General features: G+C 40.2%; 1 protein-coding gene and 1 non-coding gene across 3 annotated transcripts in view; both read left to right on the top strand.

Moving 5' to 3' along the window:
- LOC103179756 (protein FAM107B) overlaps nucleotides 1–25,058 on the top strand; it is a 64,852-nt gene that overhangs the window by 17,956 nt on the left and 21,838 nt on the right. The window contains exon 2 of one of the 2 annotated variants that reach the window (XM_007895152.2): nucleotides 16,022–16,085. In XM_007895152.2, coding sequence (XP_007893343.1) covers nucleotides 16,022–16,085 — 64 coding nt within the window. Of the gene's footprint in view, nucleotides 1–16,021; nucleotides 16,086–24,187; nucleotides 24,483–25,058 lie in introns of those variants that run through there. The other variant, XM_042339796.1, reaches the window with a different exon arrangement.
- On the top strand, nucleotides 1,383–1,454 carry trnaa-agc. Its single transcript has one exon. It is a non-coding gene; the product is annotated as a tRNA-Ala (tRNA).

A 25,058-nucleotide genomic window follows, 5' to 3' on the forward strand; every position in this document is an offset into this window, starting at 1 on the left:
AATAATAATCTTTGCATTTGCTATGGCTCATATTACATCAAAGAATCTCAAAGTTTTCTATAATAACTAATGATAATTGTAGAGATTGTATCTATAGGTGAACTCAGCAGTCAATTTGCACATTCACAAACAGCAAGTTGGTCAACCATCAATTAATCATTGAATAACTCTCAGACAGACAATAAGATTCTGTATCAATGAGGTTGGCACGAACAGGGTTATGTATATAAATTGAAACATACTGCCCACATGTGATAATAAATTAATTTAAAGGCAGTTAAACCAGCTAGGGTTCACTGGAACACTCTTCAGTGGTTGTGACAATTTCTCAAAATGAATAAAAGACTGGTCACACAAACCCTACAGACAGCAGACAGTGAATAAGCTATACATTAGCTTTCATTCATTAAAAGCTAAGTTTCATATCAGTGGGTACAGAGTTGAAAGAGAACCAATGGAAATGCTTGACAATCGTGAGAGAGAGTTAGCTTACGAGCTGATAAACCGGATACAAACTTGTGGAAGAAGTTAAATGGTTAATTCACTAACTACAAGAGGCCATTAATATCCAAGCTGTACAACAAGGTGTTAAGATTAGGGTAATTACAGATTGGACTCAGATATGATTGATTATAGTAACTGCCTCTTTGTGCAGAGTTATAAATTACTTTGGGATTAGTCTCTTGTTTTTATACTGACTGAATCTGTGATTTCTGATTATTTCCAAATATTGTAATTAGGAATGGGAATCAGATTGATTTGGATTTGAGATAATAATTAATGACGTTCAGGGGAACAATTGGAGCAAGTATAATCACAATCTAATTTTCAGATCTCAGTTCAATTCATCCCTAAACTTTAGAAGAATCCTAAATTCACCCAAATCAGTCATGATTCCTTTTGGTTTTTGAAATGCCTACAATGGCTTGAATCCAATATGAGTTCTGTGCTGATGTGAACGTAATTCTAGTTGCCTTTTTAAAATGCAAGGCTTTGTCTAATGATTTTGTCTGAAATTAAGGTTTGACCACTGCTGGCATTAACAGCTTGAAAAGAAAACTCAATTTGTGTATTACCTAAGCACAATGTTCCTGCTGATAAATCTTTTAGTTGCAGCCAAGAAAAGACAGTGTGGGTTTCTTGCCAACAATTTTAATAGGACATCTGAATAGGACAACAGGCAAGAGGTCAGGCTGGCTTTAACAATTTGGGGATGAGCTGTTTTCTGTAAGCACAAAAGATCTGATAAATGCATACATAAGTCTTGCTTCTTCCAAAATATTCAAGGAGAATGTGTTGCCCAGACATTCGCTCTCTGAAGAATATGGTAGCAAAAGAATAGAATATGATTTCAAAAGCTTGATGTCTGGTCAGTGTAGAGGAGTCTTGTAGTTCAGTGGTTAGAGCACTCGCCTAGCAAGTGAGAGACCTGGGTTTGATTCCCGGCAGGGCGAAACCTTGGGGAAGTTTCCTTACTCCACATGCCTGATAATAATCCCTCAAGAAAAAAAAAATAAGAAAATTGGTCACTTCAATCTACGACTGTTTGTGGGACACTACTGTGCGCAATTTCGCCCACAAATATGCAGTCAATTCACTTTACAGTATATTCTGTGAAGCGCTTTGAGACGTCTAGAAGACATGAAAAAGCGCTCTATCAAATGCAAGGATTATTATTATTATATTTATTACATACAAGTGCTCTTTCTGATTAGGAATCAGTTTGCCTACACAATATGCAGTTGTTCCTTTTTATGGCTGGGGGTGTGCTACATTGTTGGAGGTGCCGTCCTTCAAATGAGCCATTAAACCAAGGACCAATTTGTATGTTGAAGTAGACATTAAAAATCCTGTGGTATTACTCAAAAAGAGAAGGGTGTTTCTCCTGGTTGGCCTGGCTGACAATCCCCAAATAAAATTGATCACTCATGTGGGACCTTGACATGTGCAAATTCCCTGCTGTGTTCTTCTACAAAATACAGCCAACACACAGAAATACACACAAAATACAGTATAAACTATGAAGCGCCTTTAGACAGCCTACTGAAATATAAGAATTATTATTATTGTTATGGAAAGTAATGCAGAAAAGCTGGCTTTATTCAGGCTGAATAAAGAAAGAGGCTGATTATACTCAAGTGCTTGCAACATCCACCATGGAAAGCATAAAACGTAAGCAAAATGTTGCTTTCATAACAAGCGGCAATTTTACTTCATGTTTTAGTACTTCAAAACTGCAAACCGACCAACAGCAATATTTTACAGGCAGTGCCTGTTGTTCAACAAAACATAATTTGCACAGATGTAATTCAAGGTTTGTGCTGTTTGGATATTATTCCACTGAATAATGCTTGTGGCATTGCTAATTAGACACGTAATCAAAGGTCATGACATCGGTACAAAATCAGCTAACAATCCTTTCTTCCAAGCATACTTTCCTAAAATGTTACAATCCCACTACTGTAATGCTCAATACAGGAGCTCAGGCGACATCAGGGCATCCCATTGTAACTGCTGAAAGATCATTTATATTCAAGTAACTATTTGACATTGATACGCTTGTGTCTTTTGGTTGCAATATTTATTCCAGGATCTTGACAGTTACCACTATTTCCTTCATAAAAGGTTTTTCTGTATAGTTGCTTAGATTTTCTCTCAGATTTCGATGGCTTAAAGGAGGTAATTGGAGTCACCTGTATTGATTGGAATACAAGAGGATTGTAATTACTAGTTTTCTAACTGGCCTGAAAGCTGTCTTTCATGTACAAGTTGCAGCACTGCATGAACTGGTGTAGCGATGAACTTAGTAGAAAAGGCATTTGCAACATAACAGTAGTGGCTTTCACCCAAATGCCCTTCCTCATATGTGAGTCTGTACAGTGAGATTTTGTGGGTAAGTTGACAAGGGTGGTCATGGCTGAAATTCTGATCGTATTTGCCCCCATCCTCCTCTTCCCCTCACACACAAACATCTTTCTAGCAATGGGTCCCTTGAATTTCTATCAAGGAAGCAAGTTGTGAGCAATTGTTCCCTTCGCCAACCTGGGTTTGCTGAGGCTATTTGCAGTCCACTGACATTCATTCTGTGGGCCTGTCTCAATCCAGGTAATCAATTGCTGAGTTCACCACCCCTTTGACTACAGGTGGTAGTGTTTAATGGGTAGTGTCTACTTGCTGTGTTTGTCTCGGTTGGTTCCTATTGTAATTATGTGCTTCTATTTGGCTTTGTGAATATATGAATATCATCACGTATAAATACCAAGTCTGCTAACCACTGTGAGTAAGCCTCCCTCCAAGGATTTGTGCTTTTCATCTGTCTGACTTGCTTGACCCTGAAATTTGCTTATTTTGTGTGTAAGGTTCCCAAGATAGGAGTTCCAGTAATCAGTTCAATGTATGGTTTAGTTTCCATTAAAACAGAAGAAATAATTTTCTCGGCAATGTCCAACTATATCTTATTTTTCTAAACTTTCCACGCTGTTGGATTTTGCAGTGTAATATGTACATGCACAAACTATACAAGCATAAGGTGAACATGTGTAAATTAGTAGAAAGACCAGCAACTGGGTTCCAGGTTATTATTACAATCAATACTTATTTCAAACAAATTATCTTTTTTGATTGGCAAACTATTGTCTACTTAAAATAGATGTTTTTAATTTTAAGAGATGAATTTTGTGGAAGATGGTATTGATGTGTCACATAGCCAATGTGCTAATTAAAATTAAACTAACTATATTATATCTAGGCGTGACTATGCCAACTCCCTGCTTGTCGGCCTTTCAAACTCTTCCCTCCACACACTGCAGATCATCCAGAACTCTGCAGCTCGTGTTCTCTCCCACACCAGAGTCCATGAACCCCATCACACCCACCTTCACCCGGCTTCACTGGCTCCCTATCCCTCAAAATCCTCGTCCTCACCTTCAAGGCCCTCCATGGCCTTGCCCCCTCACTACTCTTATCAACCTGTCTGCTCCCTCCGCTCAACAGGCTGCGGCCTGCTCCATGTCCCCCGCTCAGCCCTTCCCACCATTGGCAGTCTCTCTGCTCCACCCTTTGGAACACCATCCCACATTTCCTTTGCCTCATTCCATCCCTTGCCTCCTTCAAGGAACGCCTCAAGACCCTCCTCTTCGACCGTGCTTTCAGCCACCCATCTACCCTCTTTGCCCTCCACCCTTCCTGATCCGAACCTTAACTGCCACTCGGGTCCTAATGTCCCTGACTGTTTAGCGCCTTGGGATGTCCTCACGACGTGAAAGGTGCTTTACAATGTAATTTTGTATTGTATTATCAGTGGGCCATTTGCAGTGCAGGCATGCAGGCACACAAACCCAAGTGAATACTTGCGTTTAGATAATGGTACATTACTGTATCATTCCTGGTTTGATAAACCTATTTTTAAAATCTTGCTTTATGGCTTTGATTCTGTTGAAAATGAATGAGTGAAAATGGATAAGATAAAGAACATGACACTATAAACTCTGGTAAGAATAAATGACTTGGAAATGGAGTAGGAGATTTGGCTCATTCAGGATGAATATCCATCTGATTTCATTTTTCTTTTGAATCAGTTTATCAGAAGAAACAGGGAATGAGAATGTAGACCTACGTGGCTCCTAAACAGAGCCAAACTTCAAGCGAACAATTATTTTCCATCCTCTTATCAATCCACTGGGCTTCCAAAGAGTACGGTGCCTGTCAAAGTGAATGCACATGCCCACCAATTAGTCTAGAATGAGTGTGATGAAACCAAAGAGGGAGGCAAAGGGATGGAAAATAATCAATAGAGTTAATAAAACCAAGGACTGGAATGTTATTCAATTCTAAGGCCTTGGAGAGGGTGCAGCAGAGATTTACCAGAGTTGTACCAGGGATAAGGGACTTTAGTTATGTGGAGAGACTAGAGAAGCTGGGATTGTTCTCCTTAGAGCAAAGAAGGTTAAGGGGAGATTTAATAGAGATGTTCAAAATTTTGATAGAGTAGATAGGGAGAAACTTTTCCACTGGCCGGTTGATCGGTAACCAGGGAACATAGATTCAAGATGATTAATAATAATAATGATCCTTTCATTTGATACAGTGCCACAACACATTGACAAGATGTCTCAAAGCACTTCACAGAATATACTGTAAAGTGAATTGAATGTATATTTTGTGGATGAAACATGGCAGCCAATTGGCAAAAGAACCAGAGGGGAGATGAGGAGAGATTTTTTTTTACATAGAGAGTTGTTACAGTCTGGAATGCACTGCCTGAAAGGATGGTTGAACCAGATTCAATAACAAGTTTCAAAAGGGAATTGGATAGGTACTTGGAGAAGAAAAATTTGCAAGGATATGGGGAAAGAGCGGGGGAGTGAAACTGAATTGGTAGCTCTTCGAAAAGGCCAGCACAGGCACAATGGACCGAATAGCCTCCTTCTGTGCTGTAATAATCTAAGACTTAATAATAATAATCTGTAATAATCTATGAATAATCTATGATTCTATAACTTAGATAAATAATATTAATAAACCTTGCATTTGATGTAGGGCCTTATCATGTCAAAATGCTTTGCATGGGGTTTCTGTGAAGCGTAACCACTGTATTTGTAAGTGAGCAGAGCAATGCCCTACAAACTCCCCATGAAATGAGTTTGTTTATCCAGGGAATGGTTGAACAGGACAATCAAATAGTGTCAAATAATGTCACAGGTTCCTTAACATCCACCCGAACAGGCAGACAGACATGGGTGAACTTGATGGTTCTTTAATTATTTGATAGTCCTTTAATTACATGAATTTATACACTCGGTTATTCTGAACTCCACTCCACTGTAACCGTGTTCATGTACAGCGATGATGGACCTGTGCATCAACAACAAAAGGGACTGCAACTGAGTGCATGTCCACTGGAAGACCATTGTTCAATTATCCTTATTAAACTATCACCTACCAAGAAAATTCACATTACCTTTCACTCAATATTGCTGTTTCCACTGTGCTGCTTGCAGCTCTCAGCAACGGGATCTTCCGGTGTGCACAAAGATTGACTGCCACATACGTCCATAAATACAGTCACTCCATTTTACAGTAAACATTGTCAAGTGCTTTGAAAAGTTCTCACTGTTATAGATTTTATACCAAATGCAAGGATTATTATCATTATCATGGCGCAATGTATTATATTCATTAATCACATTACTCTTTGGAGTACTGACGATGACATCAATAAATTGCATGGTTTAACATATTGTTGCATCCCAAAAGCAAAGTACCAAGGTAAAACGATCCCATGACAAAAGTCTTTTATAGACAGTCAAAACACACCTGCAACTGTATTAGCAGCAGTGAATTTCCTCTGAAAGAGGCCACTAGATGGCACACAATTATCGAGAATTATTTGAAGACTTTACGTTTTCAATTTCAACATTGAGTGTAATTGTGTTATTGTTAAGTAATCTCCAGTCTGAAAAATAATTATTTTAAATGGACTGAATATAGTTAATGCACTTGTTTCTGAGAATATAGATCAGCCTGTGTCTGTTGGTAGCACTATTGCCACTCATGTCGCAAGACTATGGGTTCAAGGCCCGCATGGAGGACTTTGAACTCCAAATCGAAGTGCTGAGGTACTTCTGCTGTCCTTCAGATGAGATATGGATGTTAAAAATCCTGTGACACTATTTGAAACAAGAAGGGTGTTTTATTCAAACATCCTGGCTCATAATCCCCCAGATTTAAAAAAAATGTGGTCACTCACTTCATGCCTGTTTGTGGGACATTGGTGTGTGTAAATTGGCTGCTCTGGTTGCGTACAAATATACAGCCACTGCACTTCATAGAAAATGTTGTGATGTGCTTTGAGACATTTTGATGTGATGAGGAACTGGATCAAATTCAATTATTTATGATATGGAAACTAGACAAATGAAGAATTACTATAATCTCCATCAAGACCTTGAGCACTGTATACACTAACACTTTCTGACAACTTTAGATAACCACCTAAATTGTGTTAATGCATAATACATTAAGGGTTTTTTTTGTAAGGAGACAGAAGCAAGTTTGAGATGCTTGAGATAATTCTGGGCATTGGTCTGTGGCCGAGAAGGTGCAAGTGACTGAACAATCTGCCTCATAGGTCTGTCTCTATTTCATCGGCATGGGTTCTGTCAAATCAAGTGGAATTAATTTCTTGTGTATTGTTGAAACATGATAGTCCAGTAATAAGATATGACTGAACAGTGTGTTTGAACTTCTCCGAGTATTCAAAATGTATTGAGCCTTTTATGTCCTTAACACGGGCGATGGTGGAAAAATAATTGAGGAGAAAGGTTAATGAGATAATACAAAATAACATTGGCCTGAAGGTGCTGGTGTATGAAGTATGTGAGATTTACAAGGCCATGAGATTATTAAAGAAATTCTAAACCAAACACTGGTGGTTTAGACAGCCCTTAATGTAATATTCAGTACAACTTTATTACTTCTATTATAAAACACAGGTAACATTATCTGCACAGATAATTGAAAAACATAATTTAAAACATTGGTATATTTTTGGACTGCAGGCTATTCCATTCTGTGATATCAGTACACATTAATCTATAAATAATTTCCAACAGAAAGACAAAGCAATTACTTACAACTAATAAAAATACATTACTGGGCATCTTTGTAAAAATAATATTTGTTTCACACTGGGCTTTTGGATTGTAGCTGGCACAGTATGCAAGAATACTTTTCTTTCATCTCTAGAACCAGGATTCATGCCTGGATGGTTAAGAGGAATTTTCTTTTAATATACATTCCTTGCATTTGATATAGCACCTTATCACATCTTCGAGACATGTAAAAGCATTTCACAGAATATACTGTAAAGTGGATTGACTATATATTTTGTGGGTGAAACGGAGCAACCAACGTCATAGATTGAGTGACCAAATTATTCTTTTTTTGAAGGAGTTATTATTATTAGTGGTTAGAGCACTTGCCTCGCAAGCTAGAGGACCCAGGTTCGATTTCTGGGCAGAGCAAAACGTTGGGCTTACTCCACACACCACTGTTTACCTCGCAGTAAATAGGAACCTGGTTGTTAGTTGATTGGGGGATTGCTTTACTGGGGGTAATAATCTCTTAAATAAATAATTTAAAAAATGATGTCTTCAAGGCATCTCAGAGTGCTTTCACAGAATGTACTGTAAAGTGGATTGACTGTATATTTTATGGGAGAAACACTGCAGCCAATTGCACACAAACAGTCGCGGATTGAGTGACCAAATTATTATTTTTATTATTTATTTGATGGGATTATTATCCCCGGAAAAGCAATCTGCCAATCGACTAACAGTTGTGTTCTTAGTTACTGCTAGGTTACAGAAGTGTGTGGAATAAGGAAACTTGCCTAACATTTCGTCTTGCCTGGGAATCGAACTTGGGTCTCTCTTGGGTGAAATTAATGGTTTGCAAAGAGCCCTGAGTTAATGTGCTTAGATTTTTAAGTGCATTTTATTGAACTGTTCTGTTGATTATCCCACCATGAATAGAGATTGCTGATTGTTTGAAGGATTTCATAGAAGGATTTCATGGGGGCCTGGAGGAAGAAGGAATCGTGTTTTGCTACTTTTGTTTCTAAGTTGTTTGAGTTGTTAGGCGATCCTTATGGTTGAGATTTTCCCCTATACGTGGGCTCTATTTTGTCTTTTGTTTTCTTCAGGTTATCGATTACCCGTGCACATTGCCAACCTGAATGTTAATCCGCAGCAGTAATGCTACGGTGTCTGGATCCAAACAAATGACTTAACATTTCAAATACTGGTAATACATCTCACTTGAGATGATTTTAATCCGCATGTTTCTCAGACAGATAAACTTCTTCTCTTTGACTGACTTTCATTCTTCCCTTTTACACTGCTTGCTCTTCTCTTAGTAGATAAACTTCTTCAGTCTTTTCACGTTTAGGGTACTGCAGAGATTGGATATATTGGAACCATTCTTATATAACCTAAACTGGAACAATGACGATTCAGAAACAAAACCCTGCCAAGGTTTCAACTTCCTATGGGGAGATGGCTATGCCTGTCAGTCTCTGTGTAGCTCAGACTGGGAAATGAGAAGAGTCGCACCCAAAATACACAGTCACTCCCCTTCACCTGTGACGTGCTTTGAGATGTCCTCCTGATGTGAAAGTTGGTATATCAAATACAACAATTATTATCATATCAAACTGCATCCTTTCAGCAAGTCTATGCTTCCTCTAATGTAAGAACATAAATCTGTGTTGTGTAACTTTGGTAGGATATTGTTGTGGCCTGTTTACACTATGTAGCAATCAATGAATCAGTAACACTTTCTCTCATCCTGTAGGAGTGAGGGCATTGTTTACAGTATTAATATTTCAGGTGGCTGAAAATCAAAAATGTTAATTCACATTGGGAAGTTACACTTAATGGGCTTCAACAGCATGGAGTATTTCAGGATTCATTTAAAGAAACATTCAAGGTTATAATAGGTGCCAGAGTAACAAATGTAACTGGAATAGAACAAGCTATTTGACTTAGGCTGTGAGAGAGGAACAGGAGAGGATAAATTTAAATGAAAAAAAATTGGAACACAAGATTAAAATGCACGGAGACAATGGGCCAGGGATTATTGTTTGTGGAAGGACGGAATCAGAGCTAAATATTGAAGATGTGGGTCATTGAATATTCTAGGAATTTTCCTTCATTTGCTTTTGGGATTGAGGAATTAGATACTACCTTCCCCAGAAGATGGGGAGAGGGGGGGTGGGGAGGAGGAGAGGTAGTGTCCACTTGGGAGGAGTTTGTGGAAGGATCAGGCTTGAATTGCCAACTGATCTTTTTTCATTCTGTAGTAAATAAAAACAGAAGTTACTGGGAGTACCCTAGCAGGTCAGGCAGCATCTATGGAAAGAGGAGTTTCAGGTTGATGATCTTTCGTCGGGTCAAGTCGATGACCTTTCATAAGAATGTTCTGAAGAAACGTCATCGACCTGAAATGTTAAGTCACTTTCCTCTCTCCATAGATGCTGCCTGACCTGCTGAGGTGTCCCAATGTCTTCTGATTTTATTTCAGATTTCCAGCATCTGCAGCATTTTACCTTTTTGTTTTTTTTCATTCTATGCTTGCTTAGGTTAAAATAATAATCTTGCTTTTGATTTTGCACCTTCATGTCAGCAGGATGTCTCAAAACACTTCACAGAACATACTGTGTGTAAAGTGCAATGACTTTGTAGGGAAGTTGAATTATGGATAGGAAAATACTAAAATACTTTATCAATGTTACTCTTTTACATGGGGAAAATGTTTTTCTTAAACAACAAACAATGTGCATTTACACATTGCCCTTCAACTGGGATAACTGCTCAGAGGGCTTTAAAATATACAAAAATAGCTTATAATAATAATAATCCTTGCATTTGATATAGCGCTTTTCACATCTTCTAGACGTCTCAAAGCGCTTCACAGAATATGCTGTAAAGTGAATTGACTGTATATTTGTGGGCAAAATGCGGCAGCCAATTGCGCACAGCAGTGTCCCACAAGCAGTCGTGGATTGAAAATGATCAATTTATTATTGTTTTGTTTATAATAATTACATGTGAAGCATTTTGAAATGCTGGCATGAAGAACGATTATAAAAATGCAAATATTTCTTCCATTCCTCATCTTGATATCATATTTGGCACTCTGTCAATTCAAAACTAGGTACTAATTGACACCTAGCTGCAGAATTGGCATTAAGATAAATTATGATAAGTTTACAGCACAATAGAAACACACATCCAAATGGTATGAAGTGATCAAATAAAGCTTTAATATTTTATATATTTTTCTGTGCAACTAAAAAGAGCATGTTTGGCTTGCTTCGAATTAGGACCACAATGTATTCATTATCTGAATACCTAGGAGCTTGTCAAAGAGCATACAAATCCACAATAACAACATTGAAATCCAGTAACGTGCTTTGAGATGTCTATCTGAAGTGAAAGGAGCTATGCAAATGTAAGGATCTAGGATTTGTAGGATTTAGCATCATGCTTCCAAGAGCCAGGACTCTAAAATACTGTACATAAAATCATTCATTTTTCCTCCACTAAACCAGCTTTCCAAGAATGTACTATTAATTTTTCATCCATTTTTTTCCTTTGTTTTTTCTTGATCTTAGGTCACATTCACCAACTTGTTGTGAGATTTACCCTGCCATTAAGTTGGGTTCAGCTTCCTGCTTGCCAGCATGTGCACAATAGTGCGCCAAAGTACCTACTTGCAATGACCTGTTAGATTTCATTCATGTTAATAATTGATAGCTTTTCTATAATAAGTAAAATGATTGTTTTGGTCAGGAAATAAGATTCTTTAGTTTCAAACAACATTTGTACTTTTTTCAGAAATTATAGTCTGCAAAATAGTAACTTGGGTTTTTTGTTTGAATGTGTAACTGTTTAAATGGATAGCTAAGCTGCTTCTGGGATCTGTTATTTATAACCTAGGCTGTGTCTGAGTGCATCAAATGGATTGTTTTACATGAGCCTCAACTGTGTTTCAGTGGCTTCAGTGGCTTTGCAAATCACAAACTGGAGCTTGTCACAGTTCTGATCCTGATCCACTTTTGTCAGGATGTACTTTGTTTTCTTGTGGACTAAGTTGAAACTTAAACCATACAAGAAATAGCTTTATACAATTTCACTTGTGTGAGAAACGTTTTCTTACTTTTAACCCAGCTGCATTTATACATTGAGGATCATGGAGTCCTGTAGCTCAGTGGTTAGAGCACTCACTTTGCAAGCGAGAGACCTGAGTTCAATTCCAGGCAGAGGGCGAAACCTTGGGCAAGTTTCCTTACCCCACACACCTAATAATAATCCCTCCAAAACAAAAACAATAATAAAACTGTGAAGTGCTTTGGGACGTCCTCCCGACGTGAAAAGCGCTATATAAAATGCAAGGCTTATTATTTTTATTATTATCTTAGATGTTCGTGAAAGAGCAATACAATGCAGTGTCCTCAAACAGTAACCTTATCATAGATTTTTGTTTTACATTTAGTGGATATATGTTACTCTCTATCTGCTACCATGGGTCTACGATTACAAAATGGACTAAGCACAAAAGATGCCAGGTGTTATTATTGGAATAATGTTAGGCATGGAAAAAACAGCAATCAGTAACATGATCACGACTTCAGTTACATTTCTTATTTATTGGTTTGCATCAAATATTTGTTCTGCTTTCTACAGTACTGCAGTGGTTAGTTTAACCATTGAGTGACTAGGCATAAGAACAGCACCACTGATGGAATCATCATAGAATCTCTTAGATGGAAGCATTAGTGCCAATAAAGTTAAACAAACTAGAGACAAAGAACTGCCTTGTCAAAGGGAGCTGTGTCTGAGGAAATCTTGCCTAGCAACCATTGGTGTTGACACAATAACCTTCTTGAAAAAACAGAGCAATACAAAAGCTCTTTGTTTGTCTGGTTAAAGTTTTGCCGTCAGTATGAAATACAGTTGCAACTCTTTAAAGCCCAAATACTTTTGTTTTAAATATTGTATTGACCATTTAGGGTGGTTCTCCTTGGGACAGAAATACTTAGCACATCTTCGGCCACTTCCAATAGCGACAACAACTGTATGACGTCACCAACATTACTGGAATGATGACCAGGCAATGATAGCTGACAGCCTGCTGCTACACCTGGCATTTTCATTCAGTCAATCTGGAACTTTGGCAATGTTGGGACTTTTCAATTCATGTAAATTAATTTCAGCGATTGCAAAATACAGAGGTTGCAACTAGTAGTCATTCTTCGAAATTTCTGTTTTGCACTAAACTTCCCAAGCTCTATCTCTTCACAAAAGACCCACAGACGTGTCCAGCATCAAACTTGTGTTGGAATCTTGGCTTTGCCTGAAATGTGATCTTGAATAATTAATTATAATTAATCCTTGCACTTGATATAGCGCCTTTCACGTTGTGAAGATGTCTCAAAACGCTTCAAAGGACTTATTGTAAAATTGAATGACTTTTTTTGGAGGCAAAGATGCTAACAATAACTTGCATTTAGATAGCATCCTCACGCATGGTAGCGTCACAGAGCACGTGACTGGTGTAGCACGACGCTGAGCCAGGAAGGTGGGGGGAGGTGATCGTAGGCATGGTCAAAGAGGATGGTCTTCAAGCACAATCTGAAGGAAAGGGCAATGCGGAGAGATAGAGGAAAAGTGTTCCAGAGGTTCAGGGCATAGTGGCTGAAAACACAGCCACCGATAACGGAATGGAGGGCACGAGAGACATGTAGGAGGCCGGAGCCAGTCAAGCGAAGGCATCAGGCTGTGGGTTGAGGGATAACCAGGTCAGAGAGGCAGGGAGGTGCAGGACATAAAGGGTTTGAAAACAAGTGTGAGAATCTTGAAAACGATCCATTCGGCGAATGGGAGCCAGTGGATCGCTGCAGGTGGAAGGCCAGAGGGAGAAGAGGTCTGAGGAAGAGAGGGTGTTTTTGAGGGATTCGCGGGGAAGCTTTTTCCAAGGGTGGAAAAAGATGGTGGAGCCCTAAAAAACAGTCACTCCATTTTACAATAAGTCAATTGTTAATGGTCAGATGGAAATGAGATTAGGAGTCTTCCCAATTGTACGGAAGAACAATAAAAGTGGAGGGGCCATTCCCTTGAACCTATTTCCCACCCACTACCCTCACCATCAATACAACGTGCACGTCTTGCTGACCAGTTGCAGTACACTCACCAGCTGTTTTGGAGCAGTGCAACCATTTTTCCAGAGTGAAAGAATATTACAATTGTAGGTACAGCAAAAAAATCTCTTTGTGTACACAAGCTAAATTGATGAAATTAACAAAACACCAGTATTTTAATTTTTTTTTGCAAAATAATAGTTCGGCAAAAAAAATGTGCTTAGCTCTGATTACTTTAGAGGTAGAATCAGTTTATTCTTAACTTGTCTTACTGGGATAATTGGGCCTCAGGTCAATTTAACTATCTATAAATGTTAAATTGTCACTTTGAGAGCATGAAAACACTCCACCACATTAGCTGACATTATCGTCAGAGATTACAAGTGCTATTCTTATTTCCAATCATTATTTTCTGGGCAAATTGTCAAAAATAGATCATCGTGCTAAATTATTTATTAAAAATTCTGTAAATAATACAGTAATCCCTTATTTTGGTTTGAATATTCACAAGTTAAAATTCCAATATACATCTGATTCATTTTCACTACTTTTCTCTCCTTTTAATGGTCTCACACTTGACCCCATATGATGATTCTTTCCCTTGCTGACTATCATGGCAATTTACCCAATCTCCTCTATCAAGACTCTTCCTATATATTTACTTGCCTCGCTTCTTGCGTATCAAGACACATTCCATCCTAGAGAGAGGCTACAACCAGATACTTAGCTTTATGGAAGAACAATATTGGGCAGCTGCTGGCAGGACAAATATAAGATTTATCAGTTTAGGATATCACAGAGTCAACACAAATGCCATTGACTGATAATTTACGCACATAACAGTCTTTTTGACCTTTCGGAACAGTTGCACATTTTAAACACATTTCGTGGATTTGAAAATAAACATTTAACTTAGTTTCTTGTTCTCAAAAACATTGTGTGCACAAGTCTGCAGTAAGTGCAGTGTAGGCTTCCTTCAGCACATTCTTTTTCTCTCAAAGTAAAAGCTACAGATAGTAAGCAGAATCTCCTTCTTAAAAATATCCTATCTTTCTTATTTTTTGGGATCAGCTGGGTGTCTGACACCCGGCTTAAGAGTATCCAAGCCAAGATGAGATTTGCATGCATCCCACCTGCACATGTAAATCCCAGAAATACATTGTTGGAATGGAATGCACACTCCCTCCCTGGAGAGAGGCATCCTGCTTACCAAATTCCAGAAAGTATTAGGTGCAGGTTGGCAAGAGGCAAGGCTTGAGGACCCCAGACTGTTGGGATATTGCTGGAGTCTAACCAGTTAAAACCGCATAGCTTGTGATTGATATTGTTGTCCGGCAAACTTTCCCTCTGCTTGTCCAGCTAGGACCACCCTACCCATTAGGGCTTTGGCTTGGATTTCAGGCGCTGGATGTACGAATGTGTGTTCACAAACTTGAACTCCAGGTAGCACCTTCCAGCAGCTGTCGCCCCCTTCCTTATAAAACGTACCAACTGCTCATACAAAGGCATCTCTGTGAAGGTGGGAGCTTTCTCTTTGATTTTTAACAAAGGTTCTTGCTTTGCATTTTGTCTGCAACGCCTCTGATTGGAGTTGATTGCTTTACCTCTTTAGCACAATTAGTGAGTATTAATGTTCAGCACGACTCAATTTATAATTTATCAATTTGCAGGACTGGCTAAATGCACCAAGGTAGATGTCTCTCAATTTCCAGCCCTCCATTAATATTAAATAGTAACAAAAAGGCATCTACTTGAATGATGGCCCATAATATTCCTGGGTCATGCTTACTTTTTTTCTTCATTTTCTCTCCCACTGTATTACTGCTTCCTTAAGAAGGCAGACAGACCCCCCACCCCCGCCACTCTCCCTTATGGCTCAGCAAGTCTATTTTGCAAATAGCTGAATCATCATGAGCACAGACAGGGACATTCAACAGATTTAATTCGGGATCTGTTCTGAGTTATCTGATCTCAAATGTGGTGGCCGCAAAAGATATTACAAATTGGCCTAAGCGCCACTGGGTTAGAGGGAGGAAAATGTATCATACTTCTGAACACTAGCAACAACCATTGCTGGAGGTAGATGTGTGCAGAAACTTGGTGAGAGCAAGAGCAGGTTTGGTAGTGATGGGCAGCGATTGACGTGCACTGTCGAGGCTCACAAATTAATAATTGGGGAGGTACTGGAGCATGAAAAGCCACCCTGGAACTAATATCTTCAGCCTCAATCAGCTCAGCCAATGTAATATGGAAATAACTCACTGTCATATCACTAAACAAAGTGAAAAACATGCCTTTATCTCTTTTGTTTACTTGCAGAAAGAATATTCTTTGGAATCGAAGTCGCACAGTGAAAATGGAAAACACATTCTAAATGGCTCAGGTAAGTTTCCATCAACAAGACAGGCCTCTTCACTGATTGGCTCTGAACACCATCAGAGTGATGGTCTTGCCATTAACAGTTTGGGAATATTAGTTGTTTGAGTGGTTAGGTTTCAGTGATGGAATGTATAATATTTCAACTTTATATAAATCGTGATTTCTCCCTGTATGTTTTCTGAATAATAAGAGGCGTTAAGCTACTGCGAATATTAATTTTTAGATTAACCTAAACTTTACTTGTAAATGCTAATATAATTAACAAAAAATCTTATCTTCGATCCTTTCCCAGTTCAATATGAAGATGTGACTTTTACATTCTTGAAGAATGGAGCTAAGTTCCAGATGCAACTTAAATGTACAGTTCATCAATAAGTTTTCCTAACTACAGAGCAGCTTTACCTTAATGAGGTTATCTGGGTCCAATGTATAATTGTTATAATTGGTGAAATAGTCAATGTCTGGGTTCTCAGGTCCCCGCTGATGTCATGTCCTACACACCTGCGGTATGTGCAAGAAGTGCTTCTGACATCACTTCATTTGAAGGAAGTAACATCATGCATGTACACAACACCAAAAGCGATGTCAGCGGTGCTTCTTGTGCATAGCAAGTATTTGTGGCATGCAAGAAGTGACATTGGAAAACACTTCCTACATATTAGCAAGCATTCATGCAACACTCAGGAAATGACATCAAAGGTAACCTGAACAACCCAGAAATCAGCCATTTTAGCGCTGTAAACTAGCTCATCAGCCAGAATAAATCTGATTGGCAGTGGTCCACAAAACAACAACACAACAACAAAATTACATTTATAGAGCGCATTTCACGTCGGGAGGACGTCGCAAAGCGCTGAACGGTCAGGTGTCGGGGCCCGAGTATGGGAGAGGGGTCGTATAGGGGTGAGGGAAGGCAGAGAGGTGGGAGGAAGATCAAAGGCACGGTCGAAGAGAAGGGTCTTGAGACCGGCCTTGAAGGAGGCAAAGGAGGAAGCGAGGAGAAGGGACCGTGGGATGGAGTTCCAGAGTGTGGGGGCAGAGAGGATGAAAGCCCGGCCACCGATGGTAGGTCGGGCCGGAGACATGGAGCAGCCGGAGCCCGCTGAATGGAGGGAGCGGGCAGGTTGGTAGGGAGTCAGCAGGTCAGAGAGGTAGGACGGGGCAAGGCCATGGATGGCCTTGAAGGTGAGGATGAGGATCTTGAACTCGACCCTCTGGGGGATGGGGAGCCAGTGGAGTCGGGCGAGGGTGGGAGTGATGGGGTCCCGGAGCCTGGTGTGTGAGAATACACGAGCTGCAGAGTTTTGGATGATCTGCAGCTTGTGAAGGGAAGAGTTGGGAAGGCCGATGAGGAGGGAGTTCCTGTAATCAAGCCTTGACGTGACAAATCCGTAGGTGAGGGTTTCGGCAGCCTGAGGGGTGAGGCAGTGACGGAGTCTGGCAATGTTGCGGAGGTGGAGGTAGGCAGTGCCGGTCATGGCGCAGATGTGGGGGAAGAAAGGACAGTTCAGGGTCAAACAAGACACCCAGGTTCCTGACTGGCTGAGTGAGGTTGAGTGTGCAGCCATGGAGGCTAATGCTGCCAGCGCCCGAGGTACGGAGGTGCTGGCGAGAGCCAATCAGGAGGAAAACACCAGAGCTGCAAGCAAAGCCACATTATACCAAGTGGCTTTACAACACTTTACAATGCTTCTTGCCATGTAACACTGACGTCCTTTGAGGTTTAGGTTTTTTTAAGTTTATTCATGAAAATATTAAAAAATTTACCAAGCGACAGATAAGCGTACAACGATGTCACTTCTGCTCTACATTTACCTCCTCTTTAACCAAAACTTTCAAAGAGGTTTTGCGTCACTCGTGCTTATAGAAGTACTGCATCAAATTCCCTGAGCTAGGTGTGACTGGCTGAGGAATGCATGAAAGATTCTTCAGGTTGGTGCCAATCTAGATTTGCCTACAAATGGGGCTGACAGGTATTTCTTATTCTGGCATTGGCCTTGCATTAATCTGGCAGTACAATTGTGAAATTGATGTTAACCAACAGCTTGTGCACTGGAGCATTCAGTTCCTGAAATCGTCGCCCACACAGCCTTGAGCATCATTTTTTATACTGTATATATAAAAAAACAGGAACCTCCACTTGTTTTTTGCTGCCCCTACTTCAGTACTACAGATAAACAGAGAGGAGCACTAAGCTTTGTGTGACTCAGTGGGGTATGTTCAAGTGCATCCCATTGATAATAATAATCCTTGCTCTTGATATAGTGCCTTATCACGTTATCCAAATGCCTCAAAGCACTTCACTTGATTATTGCTGTGAAGTGTAATGAATGTGCATTGTAGGCAAACATAGGAAATAATGGAATTAGCAAAAGGATTTGGGTGCACTGAAGACAGTTCAGAGAACAATTAGATAATTCTCAAAATGTAGGTCTTTATATTATAATAATGATAAACATTCCCAGCTTGTTAGAAACAAGGTGGAAATGAGATGGAATGCAAGCGTTTTTGGACTGACTGCGATGTTGAGGACAGATTGATATCAAAATTGATATCCCTCCAGGCAGAGTATTGCATTTTCCCCAATAGATTAATGGATTATGTGGAATAAAATTTTCCTGCATTTTCCGCTGCAACGGTCCTCGCCCACTACAAACCCCCTAAAACAGCCCCTCGGGTACTAATCCATACACACACAGTACGCTAGGCCCCAAGCCTCTCATGCTGTTTGCTGGACACTGCTACTATGGCTGGAGCGGATCCGATCACTCATGCGCGGCGTGGTGAATTTGGGGATCGCGGAAGCGTCGTTTGCGGAAAATCAACTTCGCTGGTGAGTAAACCTTGGTAGGAAAAGCAGCTGCGTCACACTACTGTACTGTGACAAATTCTTGGTAAGTGCTGCACTATTCAAATTAAAATATTTAGTATTTTAAACATAACTACATTTTCAGGAAATATATACCTATAGTTTTAATCAGGGTTGTTTCACATTTTAGGTTGTACAATACAAAAATGTCCAAAGGTTTTGTAAATCCTCTGAGGAAGCCAAGGGGCAGCTTGTTTCACTTTCTGTCTGTCCCTCAGATAGAACTGTACTCTCCCCAGATGACCCTAATGAAGAAGGGGGGCAGTTGTTTTTCCACATTTGCTGTCACACAATTGACCATGTTCACAAGTTCAACAATGATGAGCACATGAAATCCCGGAAACATTGTGAATGCAGTGCAGCGGCAAAAAAAAAAGAAGGTAAAATACTTTTGATATATAGAATATTAAATGCAAATGTATCATTTGTTTTCACTTTATTTTTGAAAGAAAATCTCAATTTGTATGATGACAAAAGTTAATCTCCCTCCTCCCTGATTGAATTTTAAAAGCACATAAAACAAGCACATTAAACAAAAAACAAATAGACAGAACATTTCTAATGACAAATGCATCATGAAGATTAATTTTTATTCTTTCCTTTCTAGGTGGATCTGCACTTGCTCTGACAACCCGCTTCATCTATGGAGAGAAAATAATTCATATTGGACTTTATGCGGTGTTTGACTAGAGCAGACATTCCGCTTGATAAAGCTCCTGCCTTCCAAGAGTTTTTATGCAACTACACAAAGCAGGGAGGGACTATTCCAACACCATCACAGCTTTGAAATATATACTTGAAGGAGCTTACTCGTGAGCATTAAGTATTTTTGAAGAAGCATGTTGAGGACACGGATGTGTACTTGTTCCTGAATGAGACCACTGATTCCAGCAGGTGCAGTGTTCTGGCAGTGCTGGGACAGCCCCTGCAGAAAGTTGGGGAGAAGCCTCTTCTTATTGGAGTAGAATTCTAGGCTCTGCTAATAGTCTTAAATGTAAAAATGGTTAACTTTGATAAAGTGCTTGCAGTTGCCACAGTTGCTACATGAGCAAAGCATTTAACACAATTCTGTTGGAATTGTTTCCTAATGCAATACATATTACATGCATTGCCCATCTTCTGAACTTGATTTTGGAAATTTGGCCTGTTATACTGGAGGACATAAACACAGTGGTCTCTATGGTCAAGAAAGTCTTCTGCCAAAGTCCAATGCACCGGCATCAGTACTTGTAATTTATGGAGACGAAGGATGTGTCAACCTTTTCGAGAAAATCATGCAAGATGGTAGTGAAAAGTTGGGACTGATTTTGAAAAAGCATCCGTCAATTGCTACCCATAAAGCAGTTCGTACTTTTAATCCTCACCAGCTAGCAACAATGGATGCAGAAAAAGACTTATATAGTAATAATGTGATTCCTGCCCTTTCAACAATTTCAAACTTTGAATGCCATGCTTATAAAGCAGCTGGGGAAATATCCCAGCTAACCACAAAATAGCAGCATGGTGAGGAGCTGAGTCTGAGCCACTTGTGAAACTTGCTAAGATCCAAAAAGGTACATTTGGCTACCAGTGAGCACAGCTGATGTTGAAAAGTCATTTTCTGTTTATTCAGACCTCAAAGACAATCGACAAAGCCTAACAGAAAAGATAAAGATTCTTCTCTTGTTAAAATTTAACCGAACCAAACTTTTGGCTGAGAATTTTATGTTTGTTTCTGTGAAAATTTGATTTTGAAAATTTTAATTTCTCTGCAAACTATGTTGAAACTGCACTTTTGCATCTTTCGAAACGTGTTGTTAAGGAAAACATTAATAAATTGTTTTTTTCCATAATCTATGATGTGTTTAGTTTTTAAAAATGAGAAAACAGAAAAAATGTAGGTTAGCAGCAAAATGTGTCTCTCAATAGCACCAATTCCCCCTCCGTAATTCTTCGCAAATATTTAGCAAATTTCTCCATAAGTTTCCGTAAAATTTGTAAAGTGCTCCGCAATTTGTTTTTGCAAATATTTCTGCACTTTTCTATTGGCCCATGTTATAAGGTATGGACATAATAGAGCAAATTGCCTTTTCTTGTTTGATGCTTTTTTATGGGTTAAACCAGTCTTCCCAGTTCTCAGAAGTATAAAGAACCAATGCTCTTTGTGCCACCTACTGCCGCTCTCTAGAAACACTGCAAATCAGGCACTCAGGCAAGGTCTAACTGTGCACATGAATGATCTGTTTAATACCTTGGTTAAAATCAGTCACCATGTCAGTGTCTCACACAGAAAATCAAATATAATTCTTAATCAAATTACAACATAATGATCCAAAGTCCAAAGCCTATGAAACAAAATTTGGTTATTGACTTTCATGGAATCCTCTAGATAAAGGTTTACTAGTCCTGAAGGTGAATGTCAACCTCAGTGTTTTCAAACGTGTGATTGAATAAATAAACAGTATGCTTGATCCTGCATTATTAACGTTCGTTTATTGTCCTCCTGATGTGAAAGGTACTATATAAAGCCAATTTGTTATTATTTTTTATTAAACTAATCGAAATAACAGAAGTACCAATTTTATTCCATAGCACGACACATGGGTTGGAATTTTTCCAAGGTTTTTTTAATATAATTTTTGCTGTGCTTTCCTATTGTTGTATTAGAATTGTCCAGCTGAGCTTCAAGTTGGAGTTGATAATAATTAATAACAGTAATAATAATGATGATAATGATAGGATGGGCTCACAGGAAATTCAAAGAGCCCTTTCCTTTCACAGTTCAGAACACAAAAGCAAAACTGAATTACTGATGCTATAAAGGAGTGTCTGTGCATCTACACTGTATAATACTGAGGAGGTAGTATCATTGATTCCATGATACAATGGTGCATATCGGCAGGACCATGATAATAAATTGCCATCTGTAAGTTTGGAAAGCTCCCCTCTTGCTCACCTGACTCATAACCTTGTGTTCAACCAAATTAACATCTGATGGCTGTTCCACATGGCTAGGAACAAATACCAGAATGGGTTCACTTTAACATGGGAACGGTTACACATTAACAAGGGGGAAGAATTAGCTGCTTCACAGTTTGGCAAAATTAATGAAACTTTGAAGGAGAGCTCCTGAATACATCTTTTTTTTTAATTTAAAAAAGCAGGATTTTCCCATCGTAAATGTATAGTATAAAGATTTATCAATTGGGCTCACAAGACTTCAGAAGAAGTCTAAAACCTGACAAGAAGTTGAGCTATGCTCAATTGCTCTCTTCAAAAGCAACAATAATGTGTAATTCAATTTAATACCTAAAGACAAGCTTTTCAATGAAGTGCTCAGAACCACAGAGTTTTATTTTGATGGGTGTAGTCTTTAGGTGTTAAAAAGAATTACACATTACAATTGCTTTTGAAGAGAGCAATTGAGTGTAGCTCAACGTCTTGTCAGGTCCTGGACTTCTTCGCCACAAAGATTCAAAACATCCGTTTGGCTGCATCATCTTCCCTGCCCCGCTGTTCCCTTCCACCCCACCCAGACCATCCACACCGCCTTCTCCCTCCGCCACGGCTTCTGCTACTTCCCCCTCCTTTATAATTATTATTATATTCCTCTGCCCCCATTTCTCCCTCCTCCCCCTCAACCACAATCACCCAGATGAAGTTCACCACCTGCTGCGTCGAACCCCTCCCTACCTAGCTGCTGGTCACTCAACTCCCCCTTCGCTCCCCCCTGCTGGCCGACATGGTCAACCAGTCTTTCTCCGCAGTCCTCCACTCTCCCTGAAAACCGCTGTTATTACACCCCTCCCTCTGCCTCCTCATCCTCCTGAATCTCTCTGCCGCGTTCGACACAATCGACCACGCCATTCTCCTCCACCGCCTCTCCTCCACCACAGTGGCACCACACTTATATGGTTTGAGTCCTACTTAACCAACTGCATCCAGTTCATCTCGGCAAATGGTTTCTCCTCCCACCCTCACCCGGTCACCTGCGGGGTACCCCAGGGCTTAATCCTTGGCTCTCTTCTTTTCCTTATTTATATGCTCCCTCTGGGTGATGTCTGGATTACTGAAATGCACTCCTCTCCAGTCTCCCCAGCTCCACCATTCAAAAGATCCAGCTCATTCAGAACTCTGCAGCCTGCATACTTACCCGGACCAAACTCTGTACCCACATCTCACCAGTTGTGGCCAGGCTCCACTGTCTCCACATCACCGAATGGATCGACTTCAAGATTCTCACACTTGTGTTCAAATCCTTCTGGATCTCCCTACCCCTTCGACCTCCTCACTCCCCAATCCACCACCCGGTGCCTCCACTCGATGGCACCTGTCTCCTGCTCCTTCGCACCCTCCACCCCACCATGGGAGGTTGCGCTTTCAGCCACTACCCCCCGAAACTCTGGAACACTCTCCCTCGATCCCTCCACCTTGCCTCCTCCCTCCCCTTTTTGAAGTCCCTTCTGAAAAACTTCCTCTTTGACCGTGCTTATGGCCACCTCCAACCACCCCCCCCACCCGGCTCGGAGTCAGGCTCTGCTACTGTTAAGCGCTCTCAGATGCTGCTCTGTGTGGAGGGCACTATATAAGTGCAAGCTGTTGTTGTTGTAGCTGTGTTTTGTTAAAAGGAAATGGTGCAATCTCTCACCTCTGTGACTGTCCAAGTCAGTAAAAAAAATGTTTTTTGTTGGTCAACCAAATGTCTGAAACCCATCACCATGCTTAAGAGTATCTAAACCAAGCTGAGATTTCCATGCATCCCCCCAACACATGAAAATCCCAGAGATAAGATTGTTGGAATGGAATGTGCACTCTCTCCCTGGAGGGACACGTTCTGCTTACCTAATTCCAGAAAGTATTAGGTGCTGGTTGGCAAGAGCCAAGGCTTGGGGACCCAAGAGTGTGCGTTGGGGTACTGCTGGAGGCTAACCAGCTAAAACCGCATAGCTTGCCATTGATATTGCTGTCTGGCAAGCTTTCTCTCTGCTTGTCCAGCTAGGACTGCCCTGCCTGTCAGGGCTTTGGCTTGCAGGGTTAACAGGAGCTGAGTGGGATGACTCCCTGCCCCCAGTGACTGGTCTGCCCTTCCAAGCCCTGTCCATGAGCTGTGCTGTCATCAGCAGTCCTCTGGAATATTACCGACCGCCTGGCTCAGGAACAGGACTACCGAGACCACCAGAGGGCTTCCTCGATTCCAACATTATTACTCTCCCCCACACACACACACCAGGAGGGATAGCCAGTCTGTAAATCATGGGGCTGTGTTGGAGCTGACGGCTTAAAAGGCTGGAGCTATGCAAAAGCACATGTCATGTGACTTGATTATTTCAGCTCTGCTGAGCAGTTGAATAGAGTGAGTGAGTCCATGCAAGCAGAGAGAGACACACACAAAGGCCATGTAGCTTTATAGATTAACCGCTCTATGTGAGAGGAACAGATAAACAAAGCATCCAGCGCTGAAAGAGTGCTGCTCAAAGTCACACAGAATGTGGGACCAGACCAGTGATCCAGTTGGAAGTCCTGGGTTGCATCGAGGAGTCTTAATCAAATCAGGCAAGTGTGTATGAGTGTGGGAGGTGAGCAGCAATAGAAGTTACTTAAGATAATGTCAAGTCATAGGGAGTCATAATGTTAAGTCTCAATGCTCACCCTTTCCCACCCTGAGTTTGAAAATAAATCCAGAAGAGTACACATTCATTCACTGACTGGATTTCAGGAACAATTTGCTGAACTGCTTTTGCTCACACAATCTGCTCACACAGGCTCAGGCACGGTACACAGTTACTTACGCAGAAAATACTGTACAGTAATCGGTTTGCTTATTGTGCAGAAATCTGTTCAGTGTTGTTGCACTCTACTTACTTTGCAGCACTTAAATGTAGAAATGGATTAGATAAGGGCAAAAAGGTTTTGTGTCATTCTACATGTTTTTGAGCTTTTACTTATCGATCTAAAAAAATGTTGTATCTTTGTTGTCTCATTGGCTTTATATCAAAGTTTTCCTGCTCCCCAGTGAATACTAGTATTGTAGTAGCAAGCATTCCCTCTGGTGAGTCTGTATACATCAAGGCAACACCTTACACTGTTTACTCAGAGGTTAAATTACAAGAGAAATTAATCCTAACATTG

Source organism: Callorhinchus milii, unplaced genomic scaffold, assembly GCF_018977255.1.
Source record: "Callorhinchus milii isolate IMCB2004 unplaced genomic scaffold, IMCB_Cmil_1.0 Scaffold12, whole genome shotgun sequence".
Classification (NCBI taxonomy): Eukaryota; Metazoa; Chordata; class Chondrichthyes; order Chimaeriformes; family Callorhinchidae; genus Callorhinchus; species Callorhinchus milii.